This window comes from Hippichthys cyanospilos, chromosome 15 (genome assembly GCF_059441005.1).
Source record: "Hippichthys cyanospilos isolate Australia breed blue-spotted pipefish chromosome 15, RoL_Hcya_1.0, whole genome shotgun sequence".
Taxonomy (NCBI): domain Eukaryota; kingdom Metazoa; phylum Chordata; class Actinopteri; order Syngnathiformes; family Syngnathidae; genus Hippichthys; species Hippichthys cyanospilos.
The window spans coordinates 13,900,476-13,925,228 of record NC_142383.1 but is presented as its reverse complement, the minus strand read 5'-3'; the positions used below and the strand labels follow the sequence as shown (position 1 = coordinate 13,925,228).

The 24,753-nt window shown below is 40.9% G+C and overlaps 2 protein-coding genes across 5 annotated transcripts; one reads left to right on the top strand and one right to left on the bottom strand.

Moving 5' to 3' along the window:
• Positions 1-46: 46 nt before the first annotated feature.
• On the top strand, positions 47-15,523 carry mtrex (Mtr4 exosome RNA helicase). 3 transcript variants are annotated; one of them, XM_088434824.1, is made up of 27 exons: positions 47-163; positions 345-485; positions 1,110-1,176; positions 1,269-1,331; positions 5,769-5,881; positions 5,967-6,141; positions 6,801-6,891; positions 6,963-7,087; positions 7,183-7,281; positions 8,154-8,274; positions 8,344-8,475; positions 9,520-9,599; positions 9,659-9,769; positions 9,848-9,949; positions 11,031-11,156; positions 11,263-11,413; positions 11,479-11,651; positions 11,782-11,850; positions 11,925-12,050; positions 12,814-12,924; positions 13,014-13,202; positions 13,348-13,511; positions 13,605-13,710; positions 14,191-14,247; positions 14,335-14,497; positions 14,615-14,719; positions 15,216-15,523. In XM_088434824.1, the coding sequence occupies exons 1-27, from the start codon at positions 66-68 to the stop codon at positions 15,266-15,268; spliced, it is 3,111 nt and encodes a 1,036-aa protein (XP_088290950.1). In that variant the 5' UTR covers positions 47-65; the 3' UTR covers positions 15,269-15,523. The 3 variants fall into 3 exon arrangements, with proteins under 3 accessions (XP_088290950.1, XP_088290952.1, XP_088290951.1); XM_088434826.1 differs by lacking the exons at positions 5,769-5,881; positions 5,967-6,141; positions 6,801-6,891; ... (18 more) ...; positions 14,615-14,719; positions 15,216-15,523 and adding exons at positions 2,117-2,203; positions 2,316-2,415; positions 2,588-2,724; ... (1 more) ...; positions 3,356-3,980; positions 5,053-5,389; XM_088434825.1 differs by lacking the exons at positions 5,769-5,881; positions 5,967-6,141; positions 6,801-6,891; ... (18 more) ...; positions 14,615-14,719; positions 15,216-15,523 and adding exons at positions 2,117-2,203; positions 2,316-2,430; positions 2,588-2,724; ... (1 more) ...; positions 3,356-3,980; positions 5,053-5,389.
• A 287-nt stretch (positions 15,524-15,810) lies between these two features.
• plpp1a (phospholipid phosphatase 1a) lies at positions 15,811-24,396 on the bottom strand. Of its 2 annotated transcripts, none has more exons than XM_088434829.1 (6): positions 23,943-24,396; positions 20,265-20,416; positions 18,470-18,753; positions 16,759-16,816; positions 16,269-16,445; positions 15,811-16,150 (listed from the first exon to the last, which is right to left on the bottom strand). In XM_088434829.1, exons 1-6 carry the CDS (start codon positions 23,998-24,000, stop codon positions 16,031-16,033), a joined length of 849 nt encoding a protein of 282 aa, XP_088290955.1. In that variant the 5' UTR covers positions 24,001-24,396; the 3' UTR covers positions 15,811-16,030. The 2 variants fall into 2 exon arrangements, with proteins under 2 accessions (XP_088290955.1, XP_088290954.1); XM_088434828.1 differs by lacking the exon at positions 20,265-20,416 and adding an exon at positions 21,836-21,990 and having other exon boundaries at positions 23,943-24,391.
• Between the last annotated feature and the right edge of the window lie 357 nt (positions 24,397-24,753).

Genomic DNA, 24,753 nt, shown 5'->3' with positions numbered 1-24,753 from the left:
GTAGCTGATGCTGACGTAGGTCCTCGCGTTGCATTCTGGTCGGGAAAGGCTGTCTTTCAACAAAAATGGCGGATCAGTTTGGAGATTTGTTCAGTGTTTTTGACGACGAACAGAAGCCCACTACGAGCAAGATATTGCCTACCTCTGTCGCGCTAGAAACAGGGTAAGATGCAATGCATTTATTTTACTTTATAATGTTTTTTTTTAAACGAGGAGCGGTGAAATGACTCGTGAAGCTAGTCTCACGTGTAAAAGCTACGTAATAGCTTATTAGCTAACACTTCCATGTTAACATTTCCTCAAGCAACTGTTACATATTTTTTCAAAAATATCTCTTTTTTTAGGAAAGCAGATGGTTTTAGCAACGACAACGACGCCCGCCCGGCAATCAAGCCCAAGAGGGAGGCGCCGGACAGTGATGGAGGAGAGACGCTGGGCTTCGAGAAGAAACCTCGGCTAGACACGGGTTCTTCCAATGAGCTAAAGTGAGAGTCTTGGCGTTGAATTGATATTAATGTAATTACGTCATTAATGTTGTTACTCTTATGCACACTTGCTTCCAAAAGTAGTGATGTTCGATGTCACATTTTTCCTAAACCAAAACCTGTGCGAGTTCTGCGTTATCCTATTAAGTAGTTATCGATACTGATACCAAGTACCGATACCACTAATATTTTTGATGCATGAAACAGCCCCCCAAAACAGTAATCATTAATTTTGAAAACAAACTTACCTATACATCTTGATAGAGAATAGGTATTCAAAAACTTCTTATGGCTGACATCCTGCCCCACGTGGAAAAAAAGGCTAAAACTTTACGCAATAGGGCGACTAATTGCGATCTCATCTTCCAATGCCGATATCTGATACTTAACTGATCAGTACTCGGCTATTCGTATCAAAATCAAGACTCTAATATAATTATATACTAACGACATGGATGTTACATTGATACTTATTAAAGAAAACGACTTACAGATTTCTCAGCAGACTTTTTCAATTTTTAAAATAAGATGAATAATAGTTGAACCTATGCGATTCGTTAAGTTTGTTAATCAACAATGGTTGAACTAATGCTGTATTTTGTATGTGTTACTGTTTTCTTTCAGTCTCGCTGAATTTATGCCCCAAGTCAAAGTGGAGCCAGTGGAAACAGCCGAAGGTTGCTCGCACGAGGCAAGTAAAGTAGTGTTTTTATTGATCCGATTGCTCTGGTAAAAGTTGTTCATGATTTTTTGTTGTTTGTTTTGTTTTTGCTACTCTGACAGGTTGCTCTGCCTGCCAGTGATGAATATAAACCCCTGAAGCCTCGAATAGGAAATGCTGCAAAGGTATGTTTATATTTGTTGAAAAACACAACCACTGCTGCAGTGTAATTATTGTTGTTATTATTATTATCATCATCATTATTATTATTACCTGTTCTCCATTTAATATATTTTCTTATTTTGGGTAGGTTAAAAAAATCAAAGACACAATTGTGTATTGATTGATTATACTTTTACTGTAATACACTTACCAGGCATTTCACCCAGCTATACATTGAAAATAATGGAAATAGGCCAAGTTTTGTCTTAAGATTTTAACAACAGCTCTCACAGAGTAAAAACAAAAGTCAAATAAAATTTATTTATGTAGCCCTTAAACACAAGTTTCCCTAGGACCCGATAAATATATAAACAGATCAAAACACAATGATTGCAACTCATGACCGCATGTTTTTTTCATCACACTGGTTTTTTTTCTTTTTTTTCCCTCCAGTTATGACACCTGTCTTTTACATTTGATTTGACCTCATTTTCAGAGACTTTGTTGGTTTTGTATTAATTTATTTTCATTTTGTTTTTGTGGAAACTGCATTGTTTGGGTTGAGTTATGGACAAAATGAACAAACTGAAGTGTGCGATGAGCAATCTGTACAGCCACAAAGCGAAGTGTGGTCATTAACGTAAGCAATGACCTTCGAACCATCCTGAAACACGATACCATGTGACTGCTTCCGGAAGTAGTTCGCTGGTTTGGCAGATAGAGCGCGTGTCATTTGAACCATAAAAGCCGGAGCAAAACACGATGGAGTACCCCTCACAGCTTGTGTCGTACTGACTATTTTTGCAAGGATTTGCAAGTTGGAACAATGGAACCAGCAAAAAAGAGGAAATATTCCCCGGTTTGGGAGTTCTTTGACCTCGTCACTCCCAATAAGGTTTGTCTTATAAAATGTATTCATAGCAATAATATTTTATTCTCTAACATAGCTTGCATACTATCGTCTTCTTACTTAGTATGAAGATTATTGTGCGGGTGTGTTGCCACAGGTAAGGTGTCTCTTGTGTTCAAGAGAGCTGGGATATCAAGATAACACCTCAGCGATGCTGAGGCACCATAGAGCCCTGCATCAGGACCACTGCACGCAAGGTGGTTCAATCTCTGGTAATTTTGAGTGCAACGGAAACACACAATATAGTTTGTCACTGTCTGAGAAATTAGTATAAGTATTTAACGTGCAATTAAGTTATTTCAACTGTCTTTTGTTCAGATATATACCTTAAGAAAGGATCCATTTATTTATGTATTTATTTATTTTCAGGAGAAAAGACTGATGCCACTGATGCATTAATCGCTATGGTTGTGGAAGACTGCCAGCCATTCTCAATTGTAGAGGGTTGTGGATTTAGAAAATTTATTAAATCATTACACCCTACTTATGTTCTGCCTACCCATCAGGTGTGGAATTTAAATAATTACATGCAGTTTTTCTTTTGCTTGTGAAATTGTATTTAATTCTTTTGCATTCATCCTATTTTTAGGAACTGAAATCCATGGTGGAAACGAGATATCACTGCTCCATGGAGAAGGCAAAAATCATTTTGAGAAGATCATCTGCCGTGAGCTTGACATCCGAAATGTGGACCTCGATAAATGCTGACGCATTCCTTGCTGTAACTGCTTATTTTCTTGATGAAAACACCAAGTTGAGTTCCGTTGTGCTGGGTGTTGCACACTTTCCGGCGTCACACACAGCACGGGATTTGGCTGCTGTGCATCGAAACCTTCAGCGACAGTGGGCCATCGCTCACAAGGTCACATGTCTGGTCACAGACGGGGCTGAAAATATGGCTGCCTGTGCCAAAGAGTTGCGGGTTAAGCATGCCATCTGCGTGGGAGATACGTTAAACAACATCATCATAATAGCACTCTCTGCAAATGAGCAGCTATCGGAAATAAGACACAAAAGCAGGAAGATTGTTGGCTACTTTAAGAGCAACGCAACAGCAAAGGTGAGGTCTTTTTCCTATTTGTTGCCTTCACGGTCTTGTACCTACGTGTAATAATAATAATTCTGTTTTACTTATAGGAGAGACTTGCGCAGGTTCAAAGGAAAATGGGTCGACCTATGCTGAAGCTCTTCCAGGAAGTGGAAACCCGATGGAATAGTTCCTACAACATGCTACAGAGACTTTTTGATGAAAGGGAGCCAGTTGCTGCTGCCCTGGCTGGCTTGAGTACAGACATTTCTCCTCTCCCCTCTCAGCAGCTTGACATTATTTCAGACACTTTGAAGGTCCTGGCACCATTTAATGATGCGGCGAATGAATTGTCGGAGGAAAAGTTTGTGTCGGGATCAAAGGTAATACCGATCCTGACCATGCTTCACGCTGCACTGGAGGAAGAGGAAATTATAAATATTTCCACCCCAGAGGGAACCGCATTAGTGGGGTGTCTGGAAAAACAATTGAGAGAAAAACTTTTCCATTTGCAATCTCACAGTGTCTTGTCACTAAGCACCATTTTGGATCCCAGATTTAAAAAACTTGGTTTCTTCAGTCCACATAAATCTGGAGAGGCAGAGAGAAGACTCACATCGGAATGTGCTTCACTCATGCAACAAACTAATCCATCAGTGTTGGCATCGGCGACATCTTTGTCAGCATCAACTTTGGCTCCACAAACATCTGAAGCTTCACAGCCACAAAGACAAGGTAAGGTGAAGTGCTTTCAGAAAGTGTTCAGATCCTTTAACATTTTTCACTCTGTCATTCCAGCCATTTGCCAAATCAAAAAAAGTTCAATTTAGAAGCACACTTTTGAGCTAGTACAGCAATCAGTCTTCTTGGGTATGATGCATTAGGTTTGTCATAGCTGGATTTGGGGATCCTCTCCTGTTCTTTGAGGTTAGAATGGTGCACATTGATGTACAGTCATTTTCAGGTCCCTCCTTTGATGCACATTTGGGTTTAGGTCTGGATTCTGGATGGGTCAGTCCAAAATGGTCAGTGTTGTTCTGAAGCTACTGTCTTTTTTTTTTTTAAAGCTGTGCTTCGGTCATTGTCCTGTTAAGTTGAATTTTTGGTTGGGTTCCCTTTCTGTCATAAAGCCTCAACTGGTGGAGTGCTGCATTGATAGTTAACTCTTGTTCATTTTCTTTCTCTCCCTACTGCAACTCTGGAGCTCGACCACAGTGCTCTTTGGGTTCTTCTTTACCATCTCTAGAACAGTATTCTATTCTCCCGCGATTGCTCAGTTTGGCTGACGGCTAGGTTTAGGAAGAGTTCCGGTCATCCCAAACCTCTTCCATTTGAGAATTGTGGAAGCCACAGTGCTGTTTGAATCCTTGAGTGCTGTAAAGATTTTGGAACCATGGTCAGAACATTCTATGGTTTATGAGAGCGATGAGATCTGTTATAGTCCCCAATTCTTACTCCAGTGAAGGAGAGGAACCATTTCAAGGAGGTTCCTTGCCACCAGGCAACCCTAACCTTATTGTTAGCCTGTGAGTTGAATCAGTGTCCCTGCAAAGGGTCTGACGACTTATGACCTTGTGATATTTTAGTTTATCTTGATAAATGTGCAAAATGTTTTGCTTTTTTTGTTTGCTCTTTTTTTCTGTCATAATGAGGTGCTTAGTTCTATTAATGAAAAATAAAACTTTTGATTTTGGCAAGTAGTTGAAATGACAAAGTGAAAAGTTATTAAATGGTATGAATAGTTTTCGCACTCATACGTGAGAATTCGTTTTTATACAGTGGCTTAACAACTGTTTTTCTCTCCCAGGAAGCAAACTCTGGCAGCACTTGGACAAATCAGTACAAAATAGTAAAACCCCATCTTCATCTGCGACAGTGAATGCCACAGCCGAAGTTCAGAAATATTTGGCAGAGCCGAACATCGACAGACACGAAGATCCACTGCAATATTGGACACGGCAAAAGAACAATTTCCCAAATTTATTCAGCCTGGCTCTCATTTACCTTTCTACACCAGCATCATCTGTCCCCTGTGAGAGGATTTTTTCAAAAGCAGGAGAAAACCTCACAAAAAAACGGAACCGCCTCAGTCCATCCACTTTGGAAAAACTTATTTTTTTAAATAAAAACCAATGAAACGTCAATGTTTGAATTCTCTTCTTTCACAAACCACTAATACTGTTAGTAACAAGCACATTCCTGTGGTCCTGCCACTTGTCTTGTAGGGAAACGAGATTGTAGTACATTTTAGTGAACACTTGATAGCGCCAAAGAGTAAACGAACCCTCATGGAATGTTGGTACATGTTCCTTCACGTTTGAAAGGTTTGATGGTTCACGGGGCTTCAACCTACCACCACTAGTTTTATCAAGTTTAAATTTACTACTTTTTTTAAAAATAGAGATTAGTAAGTGATGGGGGGGCAATGTTGTTGTTGTTTTTAAACATCTTTTTTATCATTCTAATTTCAAGATACCCACTGTATTCTGATGTTGTTTTTTTTTTTTTCTTTTGTCTTAACAGGAGTACCCTTTCATTCTGGACCCCTTCCAGCAGGAGGCTATTTTGTGCATTGACAACAACCAATCTGTGCTCGTGTCTGCACACACTTCAGCTGGCAAAACCGTCTGCGCTGAGTAAGGACCCCCAATCGGCCTCAGTTTTCTAAAATCAATGATTTGCTGTGATGTTGCATGTCCTTTTTTTTTTTTTTTCTTGTAGATATGCCATTGCGTTGGCCTTGCGCGAGAAGCAGCGTGTCATCTTCACCAGCCCTATTAAGGCGCTGTCCAATCAAAAGTATCGGGAGATGTACGAGGAGTTTCAAGACGTGGGCCTGATGACTGGTGATGTCACCATTAACCCCACCGCCTCTTGTCTTGTCATGACGACAGAGGTGTGTCACCATCATGGATGTACATTCGCTTCATCATAAATAGTCCAAATAAGTTAATGTGCTCTGAGCAAAATTGACCAAGGAATAACTATCGTTCCTAGGTCAAGTTGACCTTGGCCAGGTTTATTACCTTTTTTTGTTTTCCTCCTGATATTTCTGGATGGTTAAACATGCTGTTGGTCATATTGGTGAAAGACCAGTGATTATGTTAATTGATCCTATGTTAAACTGACCCATATGTATCATGCCTCCTGTCAAACTGACCCAGGACCAGCAGAACCTGACCCATGTGAGCAGCCTTCCGTCATGGCTTAGGTTAGAATGGTCCTGTGTGAGAAGCCTTTCATCATGGCTTGGGTCAAATTGACTCAGGAACATCTTGGTCAAGTCTCAGGTCAAACTTACCAATGTGGGGAGCCAACCACAATGCCACAGGGTCAATCTGGCCAAGAACAAGCAGAAATGTTCTTGTCAATTTGTTCCAGTAGTGGATCAGTTTGACTTATAGCATTGCATGTATAAAAGTTTCTAAAATTGTTGCCATATGATACCGAGTAGTCATGTGGAGTATTTCACTTCACTGAGTACTTAAAAAAAGAAATGCCTTCACTTGGAAAAAAAAATGTGATTCTCACACATTTCCTCTTTTTGTCTGGCAGATCCTAAGGAGCATGCTGTACCGTGGCTCGGAGATCATGAGGGAAGTGGCCTGGGTGGTCTTTGATGAGATCCACTACATGAGAGATGCCGGTGTGTGAAAACTATCCTTGATTAAATGTGACTTGAAAGCGTTGGTCTGACTGCCGTTCCTTATCCATCAGAGCGGGGCGTGGTATGGGAGGAAACCATCATTCTGCTTCCCGACAACGTGCATTATGTCTTCCTGTCGGCCACCATCCCCAATGCCAGGCAGTTTGCTGAGTGGATATGTCACCTTCATAAGCAGGTACCATTTTTGCTCAGTTTGATCATTTAAATATGTATACAGTTCAAATGTTGTTATCTATCAACTTACAAGGTGTGTGGGCACTTTTCTTGTAGCCTTGTCACGTGGTCTACACAGACTACAGACCTACGCCGTTGCAACACTACGTTTTCCCAGCAGGTGGCGATGGACTCCACCTCGTGGTGGATGAGAACGTAAGCTTGCAAGTTGACACCAACATTTTTTTTTTTTGAAGATTTGGTCATAATTTCACATTTTCTCGACAACAATAATCTTTACTTGTAATGCATCATAGTACTCATCACCAATGATCAAGAGAAGGCGGCTTTTTTTTTTAACCCATCAGTTTTGTTATACTCAGTGTGCACCAGTTTTATATAGCAATCAAATATGTACTGTTGCAATCTTTAAAAATAATTTTTGTTTATTTCATTCACGCTACCCCATCATCTCATTTTCATTTTATTGTTATAATGCATGTATCCATTTATGTAGCATTCCTTTTGCTGTTATTACTTTAAAGCATCGTAAGCCTATTTGTGCAAGCATAATTTAATATATATTTAGATTATATTTGTAAATGATATTATTCAGAAATTATTCAACATGTTTCTCCTTTACGCCATTTATAAGTACATTGCTTTACCAGTTTTGTTTCACAATATCCTCTTACATGTTTTAGCCCATTTTAGAATTTCTATTATTTACTTTTTCTATTCATTATATTTAAATAGTGTTTACTTTGCCTTTTTGTTTCACACGGTCGTTTTTGGAAAACATAATACGGTATTTATTTCCATATTTTACTGTATGTGAAGAGTTCTCCAGTCCCCCCCCCCCCATTTACCTATTTATTCGTAGTGTCTATTTTATCATATCAATTTTGTTTTGTAAACATTACCTGCCCTTAGTTGTACTTTATTTTAGGATTTCCTTCATTTAGTTTTATAACAATTTATGTTTTCATTTTAAGCTGCCAAGTTGTTGCTCAATTTATGTAATCTTGCAGTCTATTTTTATTTGTGTTTCACAATATTCGTGTTCAATCATGTTTGTGTTGGATCAGGGAGACTTTAGGGAGGACAACTTCAACACAGCAATGCAGGTTTTGAGAGACACGGGGGATTCTGGAAGCAGCAATGCGGGTGGCAAATGGGACCCAAAAGGACGCAAAGGGGGAACAAAAGGTGAACAGCGGGTCAAACGCGACACCGTTTGAATCCAATCTGATAATTAAATAAATCTGGCATCCTCAGGACCATCCAGCGTGTTCAAGATTGTGAAGATGATCATGGAGAGAAACTTCCAGCCTGTCATCATCTTCAGCTTCAGCAAGAAGGAATGTGAAGCATATGCTCTGCAGGTGGCCAAGCTTGATTTCAACAAGGGTATGTTCTTCTGGGTTCTAATAAAAAAAAAAAAAAAAAAAACAATCACTACACATCGTGCAATCTGATGATGAAATCACACTGTGTTTTAACAAATCATGGGGGTGAGAAGCAAGCGCTCATAAAAGTCCTCACGTGGGAAATATTTTCCAGCAAAGTCCCTGGACCCTCATTGACTACTCTGCTAGAGACATTATGATACACCAAAGAATTTTTTAAAAATGTTTTATGATGTAGTGAGAACAAACAAGATGTGCCCCCTCCCAAAAAAAAAAACCACAATTCAGATGTTGCAGGAGGCCTCTGATGACTATATTTGACTAAAGAAATCTGACTTGACCAGAGGAAGTACATCTACAATAAGGTCCTCTGTTTATTGACATACAATGCTCTCAGGGTTTATGAACAAGGCACAATGAACTAGTTTGCACAGAGGCATTAGAATAAGCCATGCGGCACAAAATGGGATGTCCGTCATACAGGACTTACTGTTATACTTTTTTTTTTGTCATGTAGAAGTGTTTTATACAATTGTTTACCAACTGCAATTATTACTGTCATCAATGTGTTAGCATTGGTCACTGATGACACCCTAAAATGGTTGCCAGTCACTCATTGGGCACATTTGGACAAGCTGGCATTAGCACTCTCATTTAGAGTCTTGGATGAACCCAGTATTTTTCTTAGATCTGGAAGAAAATTCTGTTTTTAAACCTGCTTGGGATTGCTGTGACCGTTAACAGATCATAGCATGATTGTAGCTATGATTGCTACCTGGGGAGTGGGTGTTTTTATGTGTTTAGGTCATATTTCTGGAGTTATTTTGTCATGGTTAATGAGAAGATTTTTTCCTTTGGCTTGATTTAAAACGAAATTTATGACTGTTGTTTATGACCTGTTCATGGATGAAGGGAAACTTCAGTGCTTTCAACGCCGCCTCTGGTGGCTGGTATTGTAGGAATGAAATGGAACTTTTTTTTTCTTCCTCAGTTCTTAATACAAAATATAGTTCTAATACTCTTAATGTATTTCTTGATGTTACAGAAGAAGAGAAGCGTCTAGTGGAGGAAGTGTTCAACAACGCAGTGGACTGCCTTTCAGATGAAGACAAGAAGCTTCCTCAGGTGAGAACTATCATGAAATCCATGCATTGATGTTGTAAAAACTAAATGGTGCTGGTCAGGTGGAGCATGTGCTGCCATTGCTTAAGAGAGGAATCGGCATCCATCATGGCGGTCTTCTACCCATCTTGAAGGAGACCATCGAAATCCTCTTTTCGGAAGGCCTCATCAAGGTAATGACACAATCGTGCTTGTGACAGAAATGATTGGATTGGCGTATTTTTCACAGTATTTTCGTCTCGCTGTTTCAGGCCCTGTTTGCCACTGAGACGTTTGCCATGGGCATCAACATGCCAGCGCGCACAGTGCTCTTCACCAGCGCGCGCAAGTACGATGGCAAAAGTCACCGCTTTGTAAGTACACACACATTAAATATAAAAAAAAAAAATTGGGGGGGGTTATTGACAATGAATGGATGGCTTTATCAGTAATAAGTAATTTGTTACTGAATTTTAGTGGACTCCCGAGCTTTACATGTATTTTAGCACCTGCGGATTCACCTATTGGCTTTTTTCCCTGAAATATTTTTTCAAGCTTTTGGGAAAGAACTTCCCCTCTTTTCATAAGCTTCAAAATAATAGTATTCTACCAACAACAAAGTGTAAAAAATGCACTTTAAAACTTTTTAATAGCTCATCTGCAACCTAGCCTATATGTGCCATTTTAAAAGTTTTATCGGGCCCTTTTGTTGACCACTGCTTAAAACCTATGATAAGCGAGCTATTTGAACTTGAACTGTGATCCACTCATCTAACCCACAAACATAGCAGCCTTTTCAACAGGCCTTTATAAGGTTGTGAATGGTTGCAGCTCCACTTACCGCATAGAGAGCCACGTGTTGTTTGTCACAGCACGCATGCACTCAATAAGACACAGACACACGCAAACTGGAAGGGGAAGGAATCAAGATGAGATCTGCCTTCCAAGAAGTGCATCTGGAACATCTGGTGCTGCTAAACACTGCCAAAGCTCCACGCAGGCACTCACATTAACACGCACAATCATTCCTACACACACACAGGAAGGTTTTTCTTCATGAGTGACTTATCACATGCCTGACAAGAACAGCTCATAGCAACACGAGGACATTCTTGACCGCTATGCAATTCTAAACAGAACCTCTTTAAAAAATATAGATATACTTTGTATCAAACAATAATCATTGTATATTTTTCGTCAACATCATTCTGGCCCCTGATAACTGCCAAATATGCACACAGGTTGCACAGATTTTTTCCACGATTGCTCCATCTACTACGTCTTGTTGCTCAAATTATTTTGTAAATAACACACAGACCTAACATGGTCTACTTATTCCCATTTGTTTACATCTGCCAGACTGTTTAGTTTGTTTTTTTTCCCCTAATCTTTGTACTGATACAAAATCTCTCCTTACATTTATGTGTGGGTTGTGTGTGTCCATGTTGTTTGTAGATTACCTCAGGTGAATACATCCAAATGTCAGGGCGTGCAGGCAGAAGAGGAATGGATGACAGAGGCATCGTTATCTTCATGGTGGATGAGAAAATGAGTCCATCTGTGGGCAAACAGCTCCTTAAGGTAAGATAAATATCAAATACAAAATGTCAAACCAAGCCAACATTTGTCATTGAAAATTTATCACACTCACAAACTGTATACCACCAAATGTGATGTCATTTCGCAGGGCTCAGCGGACCCGCTGAACAGCGCCTTCCATCTGACATACAACATGGTGCTCAACCTCCTACGTGTGGAGGAGATCAACCCCGAGTACATGCTGGAGAAATCCTTCTACCAATTCCAACACTACCGAGCGCTACCTGGCGTCGTTGAGAGTAAGCTTCTCGGCTGCCTCCGTTCGCATGACCGTTCCTGAAACGGCTTCCGTTTCCACACGCAGGAATTAAAAAGCTTGAGAAGGAGTACCACGCTATTGTGATCCCCAATGAAGAGAGCGTGGTCACCTACTTCAAGATCCGCCAGCAGCTGGCCAAACTGGGAAAGGAAATCCAGGAGTTCATCCATAAACCCAAATACTGCTTGCCTTTTCTGCAGCCGGGACGCCTCGTCAAGGTGACTGGCCAGCACTTCCTCCTTACTACCTACTAATGCTAACACTACTCTTTTTGTGTAATGCTTATCTATATCCCACACTCGTTCAAACTGCAATCCAAGTCACTCGCTCTCGATTGCCCAATCACAGGTAAAAAATGAAGACTTAGACTTCGGCTGGGGCGTCGTTGTCAACTTTTCCAAGAAGACAAACGTAAAAGTGAGGCGGCCTCGTCATTTGCCATGTCCTTCCTGCAAAACGTCATCGCTCACTCGTCTTCTTTGTGCATGCAGGTCAGCACGGACACAGAACCGCTGTTTGTGGCCGAGGTGCTGCTGCACTGCAGCAAGGACAGTGTCAAGGAGGCAGCCACTGAGGCGGCCAAACCAGCTGCACCAGGCACGACGGGAGAGATGCAAGTATGACATGAGCGTTTTTACTGATATATTTAGTGTTCACTACTGTGATATGGTTGAGTTAACTTACTGATTGAACAGAAGGTTAGCACATCGAAGCAGCCTTGGCTGCAGAGGTCAGTCTGAGGTTTGGAACAATGTGGGTGGAGCCAGATATTTGACTCTACCTACTAAACCATTGACTCTGCCTGCACAAGTCTAAGTGTCTTTTTTGTTGTTGTTCTTAAACTATTTCCTTGTCTGCTTCTGTTATAATGCCCAATATTTTTATTTGTATTTTACTGAACATCAATAATTACAAACTATTGACTGCCCCAACCCAAATACTGACCTCATTCATCCACGGAGTATGCTCTCTGCTGAGGATATGTGGTACCACACCAACCCCAGTCATTTCTCTGTGGACGACATCTTTTGACCACACTTTTTTTGAACCCATTGGCCTTCAGAACCAACATGCACGCCTCCATATATCCAAACCTATTCCCCCAGAATGGACGTCGAAACGGCATTTTGACCGCTCACATGTTAAGCCACACCTCAGGCTCTACTCTGCAGCCAGAGTTACTCACATTTGCATGTTCCTTTTTCAAAATGGCTTAATGCCTGTTTATGCCAAGGTCATCTGTCTTGATTTTCATGGCTCCTGTGCTTTTCAGCAGCAGCAAAATCCATTATGCCTCCCATCTCTACACCACTTAACCTTGGTAGTACCGACATAGGATCGATTTAATACAAGAATTAATCATGCTCGAATGGATTCTAGGTGGTTCCCGTCATGCTTCACCTGCTGACTGCTATCAGCTCTGTGCGTCTTTACATTCCCAAAGATTTGAGACCCTTTGACAACCGCCAGCTCATGCTCAAGTCCATTCAGGTTTCAATACACTATTCAAATTTTGTCAATCTTTAAGAGAATTGTTTAATTTCTGAAATAACTTTTGTATCTTTCTGTTTCAAACACAGGAAGTACAGAAACGCTTCCCAGACGGCATTCCGCTTCTGGACCCCGTGGATGACATGGGCATCAAGGACACCGGACTGAAGAAGGTGATCCAGAAAGTGGAGGCGTTCGAGCACAGAATGTACTCGCATCCGCTGCACAGTGACCCCAACCTGGAGACCGTCTACTCACTTTGCGAAAAGAAAGCGCTGGTGAAGCCATTTTGTTTCTAAATGTCTTTATTTGCCTTTCTGAAAAAGTATCCTAATCTTGCAAATGCTGGCATTCTCCTTCCTCGGTGTGACAGACGAAAACTTAAAACAGTAAATCAATACTGCATTCATGTGTCCTTTTCAGATCGCGGCTGACGTGCGTACGGCCAAACGCGAGCTAAAGAAGGCTCGCACCGTGCTGCAGATGGACAAGCTTAAGTGTCGCAAGCGGGTGCTTCGACGCCTCGGCTTTGCTAGCCCGTCCGACGTCATCGAGGTGAAGGGACGTGTGGCCTGCGAGATCAGCAGGTTAGAACGCAGGCCGCCATTCTAGCAAAACGGTAGCCGGCTTTAAATTGAGGTCCTTTTCTGATGGCATTTCTCTGATAATTTTGCGTCTAGCGCTGACGAGTTGCTGCTAACAGAGATGTTGTTCAACGGCCTCTTCAACGACCTGACTGTGGAACAAGCCACAGCGCTGCTCTCCTGCTTCGTCTTCCAGGAAAATGTACAGAAAAACATATTTGCTCATTTATAGATCTTTGGGGTGTTGAACTCTTTATTTGCTGAAAAACTTGCTTATCCGCAGAAACAGTAAGGATACCACAATGGGAAATTAGGCACATTATGCAAATGTTTTTAATTTTAAAAATTGAAACGTGACACTTAAACAAATGTGTAAAGTATAGGCTTTTGTAAAAGTGTACTGTGCATGAAGAAGTTAAAAGTTGTACAAATTAACATTTATTTTTATCCCTAAATGTCACTATATACTGTATTTTATGCCAAAATTTGTCTATTGTCACTGAATTAAAAAAAAAGGTTGAAAAATTTCTTAGCTAATTTTTAAAAATTTGCTGAAATTTCAGTGACATTTCTGATCCACTGCCGTTGAAATGTTTCCTACACATGTCATATGATGTACTTATAAACCTAAAATATACTTAATATATCAAGTACTGAAATAATCATTTATTTGTTGATCCAGGCTAGCGAACTGCCAAAACTGACGGAACAACTGGCTGCTCCCCTCAGACAAATGCAGGTACAATCCCGTCCTCCACTGAACCCGCCTCCACGCCGTTGGGAAACGGGGCGTTGGCTAATGCTTGTGCTTTGTGGCGCTTCTCAGGAGTGCGCCAAGCGCATCGCCAAGGTTTCGGCGGACGCCAAGCTGGAGGTGGACGAGGACTCCTACCTGGGCCAGTTCAAGCCTCACCTCATGGACGTGGTCTACGCGTGGGCAAACGGCGCCACCTTTGCTCAAATCTGCAAGATGAGCGAAGTCTTCGAAGGCAATGCCGTGCTGTCGCTCACTCTCTGCATGTCTTCCTTACCCCATTTTGCTGAAAAACATAACACGCGTGCTTGTGGTTTTTGTGTGGTGGCGTGTTTGTGTGTCTCCCTTTTAGGAAGCATCATCAGGTGCATGCGGCGCCTGGAGGAAGTGCTGCGGCAAATGTGCTCGGCCGCCAAAGCCATCGGCAACACGGAGCTGGAGAACAAGTTTGCCGAAGGTAAGGAAGTGGACAAAAGCATTGGGACACATGGGCTAACGAGTTGTGATTTTGTCCAACTATTTTTCAATGTACACAATGTGATTTATGTATTTATTTTCAGCCAAGTACCCCCTAACTAGCACAAAGCATTTTTAGATGGAAAAAAAAGACTTTAAACAGAATGCAGTACAATTCATGTCTTATTTATTAAACCTTGGAACTTAATTTGTAGTGGTTATCTCTAGATGTGTTTTATTCAGGAATTCCAGAAAAATGATTGTGGAACATTATCTGTTTTATTTCTCACACATCTGCCGGAGAATTACGTCACCAATGGCAATGTGCATTGGTATATTGGTATCTGCTCCACCCCACAATGTGTTTTAGTGAAGCAGACTTCATCAGTCATTATTATATAAGTATTTATATTTTTATTGGCAGTTACGCAATCGGTGAGCACATGTTGGACATGAAGTGAATCAATGTTAATCAACTTTTGTTTGTCTCCCTGCAGGAATTACAAAGATCAAGAGGGACATTGTGTTTGCTGCCAGCCTCTATTTATAATCTCAATAGTTCAGCAGCTCCATAGCTTCCTTTTGGTGTCACTGGTGGGTCCGTTTTGGCTCCTGGCAAGCCCTGATCCAGCACCACTGAATTCAGTTTTTGAGGAAAATCAAATGACTCAGCCACCCATGATTTCTTTGTATTAATATACAACATGGCTTTATTTGTCCTGCTTTTGTTTTTAGACTCTTGTACATATATTACATTTTTTTCTCAGTAAAAGTCTGTGTGGTTCATACACATGATATAAACATACTTTTGTGGGTTAAGTGTACTTTTTCAGGCCGTACATTCCTTAATCTAATTTCTTTGTATTTTGTTTTGGGGATATGCAGCAGCAGCAGCAGCGTTAAGTTTAGCAGTCACATGAAGGCATCACAGGAAAAAGTGCCACATTCGCAGTAGTTGTTTATAACCTCAACATGAACCTTAATGAGAGCTTTAAGCAGATTGACTCCCGGTAAAGAAATGCACAAAGCAGGCTTACATTCACAGGTTATACACAGTAGTGGTCTATCACCCCCCCCCCCCCCCCCCCCCCCCCCCCCTCCCTCCCAATTTTTCACCAGTGGGTGCATGCAGTACAATCTTCCCACCGGCTCAGTAGCTAAAATGGCGACCTTCCTGGACAGTCTTGAGCATCCATTGCTGGAAGCACATTAAAACGACAACACTTGAATAGAATAGAATAAAAAAAAAAAATTAAATGAGAGGCCTGAGGTGCATCAACTTGGCATGCAGGCGACGAAAATGTGCGAAGTTCTAGTTCGGGCTCTCAAAGTGGTTTCCGTTAGTGGGCGTCTCCTGTAGGCTTGTGTGCGGGATGTCAACCTCCTTGCGCGTCTCCAGGGGCTGCTTGAAAAAATCGGACACGAAAAACACCTGCAGGGACATAATAAGGAAGTTTTTTTTTGTTTTTTTTTTTTTGCTTATTTTCACTTAACAGGTTTACATGCTGCTGTTTTGGTTAGTAACATGTTGAAAGTGTCCTAAAACTCACCACTAGAATGGCCATGAGCGCCCCCTGCAGGAGGCCCGTGAGCACGTCGCTCCAGTGGTGCTTGTAGTCCGACACACGTGACAGCCCCGTATACACAGAGGCGGCAATCAGGAAGAACTGGATGGTGGGCCTCAGCAGGCGAGCCCATTCTGCACGCATCCGGGCCTGCAGGTACAACTGACACAATACACACCAAAAGATTGTCAAGCATTGTGTGCAGCAAAAAAAAAAAAAAATACTATGCTTATATATAAATAATGTGAACAGAAACAGTGATAAATACACATTGAATGTAAACAAAAAGTTCACATGATAACAAAGTTGAAGTATAACGTATATTCGTGTTTCCTAGTTTTACCACACAAGCTCATCAAGTAGTTCCTGTTTTAAGCAACCCCCCCCCCCCCCCCCCCCAACTTAACTGTGCATGCCATCTACGTTAAATGCAACTGGAAAGTTACAAAAACATAAAGTACATGTCAATACTTACTGCCAGGAACAGCATGCAATACATAGAGAAGGATGAGTGGCCGGAATAGAAAGACAACCTGTCATAGGGAAACAAAATACATTAGAAATACTTTGAGGAAGTGTGAGGATAATCGTAGAAAACGTAATAGTAGGTTGAATAACGTTAGCTGCTCGGGACAATATATGCAAAATAAACGTGAAGTGAACACAATGCTGTTCTAACAGCTGTTTTGGCTTCTTTATCACCATTTATTAATTCCATCATTATTATTATGAGGAGTAGCAGTAGTATGCAGGAATACGTTATTTTTGCTCTTATAAAAAATAAATTCTAATAAACGGAAATTGAGAAATTGGTTATTAACCAGTTTGTTTTTACACATGATCACTCTGAATTATGATGATGATAATTATTGTCTGAAAAATTATATTCACTCATTTTTATCTGCCTACCTACAGCCAAATAGCAACAGCTGCATGACATTTATTTCCTTTATTTGCATCATACTTGACAATATTAACAAAACACCGGCGTACTGTCTATTGAATGCGGGCCTCATTCCCCACTCTCCCGAAGAGTTTGAACAGAGGCGCAGTAGGAGTCGCGTTGCAGTAAGACGATCCCTCGGCCGCTGCCCGTCTTAACGTCGTTTAACCGCCAGCTTCTGTTTTGACGCATAAACCCTTTTCCTTAGTGTGCACGCTGCAGGTTGAGGAGGGTGGGAGGGGGAGGAAGGAGGAAAACTGGCTCCAACTCACAGTCAGGCAGCCACGCCCTGGAAATGTGGACAAGGCCCAGGAGGGATGCTTTGTGGCCCCCCCCAACACATACACACAATTGCTGCGGTCAATATTAAAGAGCAGTGAGGCAACGTGGCGCTCCTTTAGAAAAAGGAGCTGCACATCCTCTCGTCAGGGAGTGTTTCCTGCTGCTCAATGCTGATAACACATATACAGTATACATACCCCCCCACCCCCCCAATTGTCCCATTCAAACTTGACTCAATCTATTTCAGTTTTCCTAGGACAAATATGTAAACTATTAGTCACTAAAGCGCTACTGTGCTCTAACAAAGTCTGTTTATTTTATTTTGGGGGGGAAACAATACTTCTAATTTTAGGCATGGAATTATAAAAGTGCCCGACATTCAATGTTAAACTCATTCACTGTCATAGACGGCAATTGATGTCAAAAGATCCATTTTTACTGAGCTGGCAGTAAACTCATTGGCATGTACAAAATTCTATTTTTTTCTGTTAAAAATCAAATCAAAACTAAAGCAAACAGAATTTTAAATTTTCAGCATATAATGAAAGTAAACTAATTCATAGGGCTGGTTGACAAACTTTTCATTTAAAGGTTTTATTTGTTTTAAATCCTGTGGAAAACAACCAAATTAACTAAATTATTACAATCATGTACATTTATTACCTTTAAAATCAAATGTTCCTACTTGCTGTTGACAAAACAACATCACCTATGCTCAAGGCACGGGTGACGACCTATCATGGCTTACCTGTTGGTCATGTGATATTCATGGGCTGAACCGTGAGTAATTGGTCGTTAGCTGATCTTTCAGGACAGGTACTTTTTTTTTTCTCAAATGTTATCAAGAGTAATGCTAAAAGAATAGTACTAGAAGAATTTAGACAAATATGAACTTTTAACTGCTAAAAATAGCTAAATAAGTGGACTATCACTTGAAATGACATAATAAAATAATTAGTACCTGCCCTCATTGACCGTCGTGGGGTTTCCCGTGCAGACAAAATTCTCCACGTAGACGCCCGCCGAGCAGTTGACCATCTTCTTCCAGTCGGGCTTGCACACGTCCAGGAAGTGCGGCCTGAGGCGGCCGATGGAATACTTGGCAATGTCGGTGAGCGACTGGCTCATGGCGGCGCCGAACAGGAAAGTGCCCACCGCCTTGTAGACACTCGCCACGTAGCTGCCGTACGACGACTTGGACTGCAGGCGCTTGAGGTACACGCACAGGCATTCGCCGAATATCATCTGCCAACCACACAGCAACAAAATGACATTTGGATATTTAAACCGTATGGGTTCAATTTGTAAGACTTTTAGCCGCACTGCTCAGATTTTAGCACCATTTTCTAACAGCACAAGTCTGCTTCAGACTGACAATAACACAGTTCATTTAAATGCATTGCGTCATGTATGCATGGGATGTGACGTCAAATTTTTCAGTTGCTATTGAGTCCCATTGCTAGATAACAAGCTGAAGTAGGAATGGTACAAAAAAAAAAATCTGGCCAATAAAGCTGCTAATTCCGCTACGAGTCTGCGCCCCCAACAGGCTGGCTCTGCGCATGTTGTCTCACAAAATAGGTTTCAGCAGCTTTTTAAAGCTTGCTTTATTACAACCAGCGAAAACAAACAAAACATTTGATAAACCTTACATATTTCAGCATTTTTCCTTCAGAAGATTGGAGGTACAGTTTCATTCTTCACAGAAATGAGTAATTGTTATTTTGAGGTTATTTTCCAAGCTGTGCATTATGTGAACTGACTGGAATGGAGAACTCGAAAAAAAACCCTACAAATTTCCCTGAGTAACATGAAAGATTAGGACAATCACACACAGTTTGAGGGTAAACTGACTAGAGGATGTCCACTTAAAAGTGTTTGTTAACATAAACACGGTCACGGAAAGTAGGAAGCTAACGGCTAGCTTCTACTTTGTTTACCTTTTGTAATATTACATACTTTTAATGATGAATGCATTTTGCTGATCTTGCTTGAAAATGACATTTATTTCCAAACAATATTTACGACGGTTCACACACTTGAACTCTTTCCTGGCAGCTTTCAACTTCTGCAACAGTACTTTTAGGCAGTTAACTAGTTGCGCATTATTTAACCTTGGCAGCTGCTGCGCATTTGAGAAATCTGTTTATCAAGTCGTATCGACCAAATCATAACTCTGCTGATAAAAGGGGCTGATGAATGCAGACAAATTGAAAATAATGCAACAAAGACCGTTCAAGCTCAAAAGGCCTCGTAACACAAAGGCAATATTTATTTAGTAAGGTTTGTCTGATGTCATTTGAATGTTAGATCTTGAAAAGATTAGCCGTTTGTCAACATGCCGTTAGCGGGGAAAAACTCAATTCACAGACAGTGGTGCTTTAAGACAGCGGCTCTCAAACTTTTCAGGTCCAGGGAGACCTTCGAGAAGATTTTTCTATAAAAATCCAAATGCAAATTAAACATAACTACGCTGCACGAGTGGCGTAGAATTTAAACAGTTTTCCCTAAAAAATAGAACTATAGTCTCAGAAAAATAAGGTTTTATCTCCAAACTAATGGAGCGATATTTGATTTTATGGGTGCACCAGTCCCCATATTGCATTTTTTTAAAAATAATAAATCTAATTAATACTTATTATTAAAGCAAACCTCAGTTTGAGAACCACTGCTTTAGTACATGACGTAAGCAGCGTAATGAAACAGCAAATAGCAAGATAACAAAAATCAAGGGGGTGGGGGGGGGGTGCACTTACAGTGAGTACTGTGAAGGGAATCATGACACCTCCTAACAACTGATAGGAAATGGTGTCCTCTTTAAGCGGGTACTTGATTGACTCATCGTTACAGAAAAAGCCTCGGCGGAACGGTTTGTGTTGCGCGGTGAGTATTGCGAACGGGAGTCCAGCTAGCAGAGAAGCAATGAGAAAGAGAACAAAAAAAAAATACGACAGGTTATTAGATTAGATCCACCCATGATGCAACACTGACGTTGCATTTTCCAGCAGACGGGAGGGACTGCTGCAACGGTGGCGTCCTGGCCAAAAGCCTTGGGGAAGTAGCTGATGTTAGTGGTTAGGGTGTTAGGAGAAGGAAGTCGTTAGATGGCGGGCACACTTCCTGGAACTCCACTCATGCCGGACAAGCCAAAAGATTTTTTATTTTAGAAAGTGTGACAGATCGGATTCTCATCCAAGCTTCCCGCGAGACGAAATAAGAGATATGGAACACTGTCCAGGAAGCGTCTAGCGACCCTTCCAAAAAGAACATTCCGGATATTCCATGAGATGATTAACAGCAGTGACTCGTGAAGAAAAAGATTCCTAACAATCCATCATAAGCCTTAGCCAGAAAAAAAAAACACACACATGCTATATTTGGGTGTTTTTGAAGTGGTGTTCAATGACAAACATGTTGTAGAAGCGTGTTGAAATTGGAACTTGTCATACTAGACAGACGGAATATGATACATTGCAAAAATTGTGAGTTTTCCTCAAAGGGTGTGGGCCAAGCTTGGCGGTGAAGTTTGGTGATGATTCGGCAGGAAACAAATTTACAAATATTTGCATCCGGCACGAGGCCGCCTGGTTGATACCATTTACAATTATTTAATCCTTTTACATAATTGTGACCATGTTTTGTTCAGTTTCTTCCACATCATTTTCACAGTATTTTAGCCAAGGGATGGCACTCTCCTAATCATGTGATAACTAAGTGGTCGTGCCATGCTGAACTTCATTCATCACTATCTGGGTGAAATTTCAGCTCCCTAGTGTCTTCTTTTAATACTTTGATATAAAATGCCTTTGATTTAAATATCAAATTATTGGACAAAATACCGCACAAGGATTATGGTAAAAATTGCTTCGGCTTTACTGTTTTAGCCATTTTCAACAGTAAATTATATATTTATAATAGCTATTTTGGGGGGTACATTTGAGGTGCATATTTGTCTACTTTGGGGTTGTCATCCTCACACTGTAGTAGCTCTGACTTTGAACGTGTGTGGCTTTAAAGGGCGGGGCCTGGCCTAATGAGTGATTTGGGAAACAGTGAGAGTTGGATGTTGTGAGGCAGCTTTAGCATAGCATCCGGCACCAGTGTGCACAACTGACACAAAACGCTGCATGCAGGTTCATCAAAAATAAATGCTTGTCGGCCATTTTGTTTGGTAGGGTCTCTTTTTCGAGCTTATCTATAAAGTGGACATCCTCGTCATCTAGGGCTGCTAAACTATGATGGAACGACTCGAAGGCTAAAGGAGAAAAAAAAGCTACATGCACTTGGCAGGTCCGTGGCGGGCGTCCCGGCCCGGTCAGCTACTTACGCAGCTAATGGGGAGCGAGAATCCCACCGTGTAGAGCACGGTGGAGGTGACGGTGCTGTGGTGGAAAGGGTACTTGATGCTGTCGTCGCTACAGAAAAAGCCCCTCTGGTAGGGACGGATCTTACCCAGGTTGAAGGCCGCCAGGGGCAGGCCCCCTGTGGAGGACACATGGTCAAAGGGAAAGACATGGTCAAACAAAAATTGATGACTAGCTTAGCTTCCATGACTTGTTAGCACATTTTCCTTGTTTTTCGGGAGCAAGGGGAAAATGAGAACAAATTCAACTTGCAAATTACATAAAACACATCTGGACTACCATTTTATTGCTGTAAATGTGTTTGTCTAGGGTAAGGTTCTATTCAAACCCTGTATGTGTGCTCCATGCACACGGGGAAAGGCTTAATTGTATTTTTAGGCCAAATAACCTTTACAGTGTGTATGACATAATAAAAAGAGAGTGATAAGCCTGTCAATTCAGCTCCACTGTTTGATAAAAGACCAACGAGAAAGCTTCTTATGCAAGCAGGTCCAAAGTCCGTACAGAAACACTGCAGTGATTTTTCGCCGTCTTTTGGCCCCTTTAACACAGACTGGCCTCAATTCAACTCAACTGTGGAGCGCATTCTCCGGCATGGATTTTAAAAAAAAAAAAAAGCAGAAGCGCATGACCGACCCATTGGAAGACAGTCATTTCAGCTGTTGGCGTTTGATTGGACGTGGCAGCTGAAATGCCAGGGAAGTTAAAAGAAACAGAAGCGGGCTATGTGTGTGTATGCGCGCGCGTGTGTGTGGCAGATGTGTGGTAGAGTTTGCGACATGAGTCAGCCACAATAAAAAGCTTTTCTTATGCAATCTACAACAATACAAGAAAGCATGAGTCACCATTTGGAACAATTAATCAAGCAATCAGTCAATGCTAGTACACCCTGAAATCACGTCAACATGGTGCATAAAAAAATTAATAAAAGACAAAAACAAAAAAAATCACTGCTACATTGAGCTGCTGCAGGATGCCGACTGGGTTTATATTTCCTTTTTATAAGTATAATTTTATTTTCAAAGAATTTTGCAGTTGATATTTACTAACCACATGTTCACAAAAAAGAACAAAAATGAGTTAAATTAATAGCACAAGATTCAACATTTTCTCCACAATAAAGTTGGAAAATTATGATCGTCAAAGGAATTGAGTGGTGTATGGAAATTTGGACTCAGAAATATGACAAGAAGAAAAACATAATTGTTGTCAGAATAATAGTATAAAAAAGTGAAATTTTGATGAGCGGTTGGAATATGAAGAAAAACAAAATACCTAATACTCCTAGGTATTAAGTGGCATATCATGGCGAAAAAACAGACGTAATATTTTAAAAATAAGTCATTTGAGGAGCATGCAATCAGTAATTATTTGGGGGAATATTATTTGAACTATGATCAGAAGAAAATGATTTTATGAGAAAAAAAACATTACTACAAATAAACTAATTTCACAGGAATAAAGTTGATTTTTTTTACAAATCACAATTTTACATGAAAGTCGTAACGTTGTTCTTGTAATTGTAAAATTTCCCTTTTTTTCTTATACAGTAGTGATAAAGCAAAGGAACACTGCATTCTTCATCACATAGTCCCTTTTTGTAAGATGACTTTTTATAAGATGATGGCTTTTATAAAAGAAAACTAAAACGTTTTTATAATAAAACCACGTGACTTCTGATTTTAATTATGGTTTCTACAGCAAAAGAGTGCGAAAACAGTTGTCATCAAAATACTAACATTTTCTAAATTGTTGCAATGTTATTACTAAAAAATCGCTGTCATCTTTTTGTCAGAGGAGTACTTTTATTTTTGTAAAATAATTTCTACTTCGATGTAGTGGGGGAATACTATTTATCTTAATTATTAATATTCTTCTCATCATAATGGCTATTTTGGTACGAATTTAAAAATATTCAAGGATCATCGTTAGCCCAAACGTCAGTTGGGGCGACTCTGCAGATGGCATATTTGCATGCAATGCAAAACATCCTGAGCACAATTTTTTGTCTCGTTGCATCCGATTATATCGAGAACACAAACCCGATTAATTGGACGCAGAAACACATACCTAAAATAAGGCAGACGACGTCAAGAACCACGAAGGGGATTCCTCTTGTCTCGAACATGTTGACTCCTGTCTGTTTTTTTCACTCTCTGTAGTCCGTGTTGTGAGTCGTTCACGGCGGGTAATAAAAGTGCGATGCTCCTCCTCGTCCGTCGAGGGAGTTAATTACGGACGATTTAGGTTTATAATGTTTAAAGAAAAAACATGCAGACCATAAGCTAACACCGCCGAGGCGTTAACTACTAGCTCGGTACACAAAGTGAATTACTAGGACGACTACGACAGCGATCCTCCTCGCACGTCCGCCTACCTCTCATCATGACCGGGACGAAATTCAAGGCGTGGACTCCTTCGGAAACAAAACAAGGTAGCTTCCGAGCGAAACACCGATGAGTGACATGGACACCTGCCCGGGGGTGTCTGCCTGACTTTGGGGTTGACGGGTGGGGGGAGTCGATCCTCGAGTCTGAGCTCTGGGGGCGGGCTTCACCGCGTTGCGTTTAGAAATATGGGACATCCGGGAAATGAAGCAATCACGACTCGCCGTGTTTAATTTCACTCAAACGCCAACAAAAACAGACTGTGTGTGTAATCAAGTCATGGTGATTTGAGGCTGTTCAAATTCTTGCACTTGAGTCGATTTCTGGATACGAGTGATTTACGGATTCAAATGTTAGAATGGTGTATTTTCCAACGGGTTTCTTGGTCTCTGAACTTCACAGGATCTGAAGTCTGGTCCCCGTCGTGCTCGAGTCATTGTTGCCCTCTTGTGTTGAAGATTGGGTATTACACATGCAATGGCTGTTTTCCCCCC

What these genes read in the sequence shown, in the direction of transcription:
- mtrex (XM_088434824.1), top strand. Translation starts at nt 66, where the DNA reads ATGGCGGATCAGTTTGGAGATTTGTTCAGTGTTTTTGACGACGAACAG. An exon ending in TCTGTCGCGCTAGAAACAGG is followed by an intron (nt 164 to 344) that starts GTAAGATGCAAT and finishes CTCTTTTTTTAG; the next exon opens with GAAAGCAGATGGTTTTAGCA. An exon ending in CCGAAGGTTGCTCGCACGAG is followed by an intron (nt 1,177 to 1,268) that starts GCAAGTAAAGTA and finishes CTACTCTGACAG; the next exon opens with GTTGCTCTGCCTGCCAGTGA.
- plpp1a (XM_088434828.1), bottom strand. Translation starts at nt 24,000, where the DNA reads ATGTTCGAGACAAGAGGAATCCCCTTCGTGGTTCTTGACGTCGTCTGC. An exon ending in CGTCGTCTGCCTTATTTTAG is followed by an intron (nt 21,991 to 23,942) that starts GTATGTGTTTCT and finishes TGTCCTCCACAG; the next exon opens with GGGGCCTGCCCCTGGCGGCC. An exon ending in TCTCGCTCCCCATTAGCTGC is followed by an intron (nt 18,754 to 21,835) that starts GTAAGTAGCTGA and finishes TGTGGTTGGCAG; the next exon opens with ATGATATTCGGCGAATGCCT.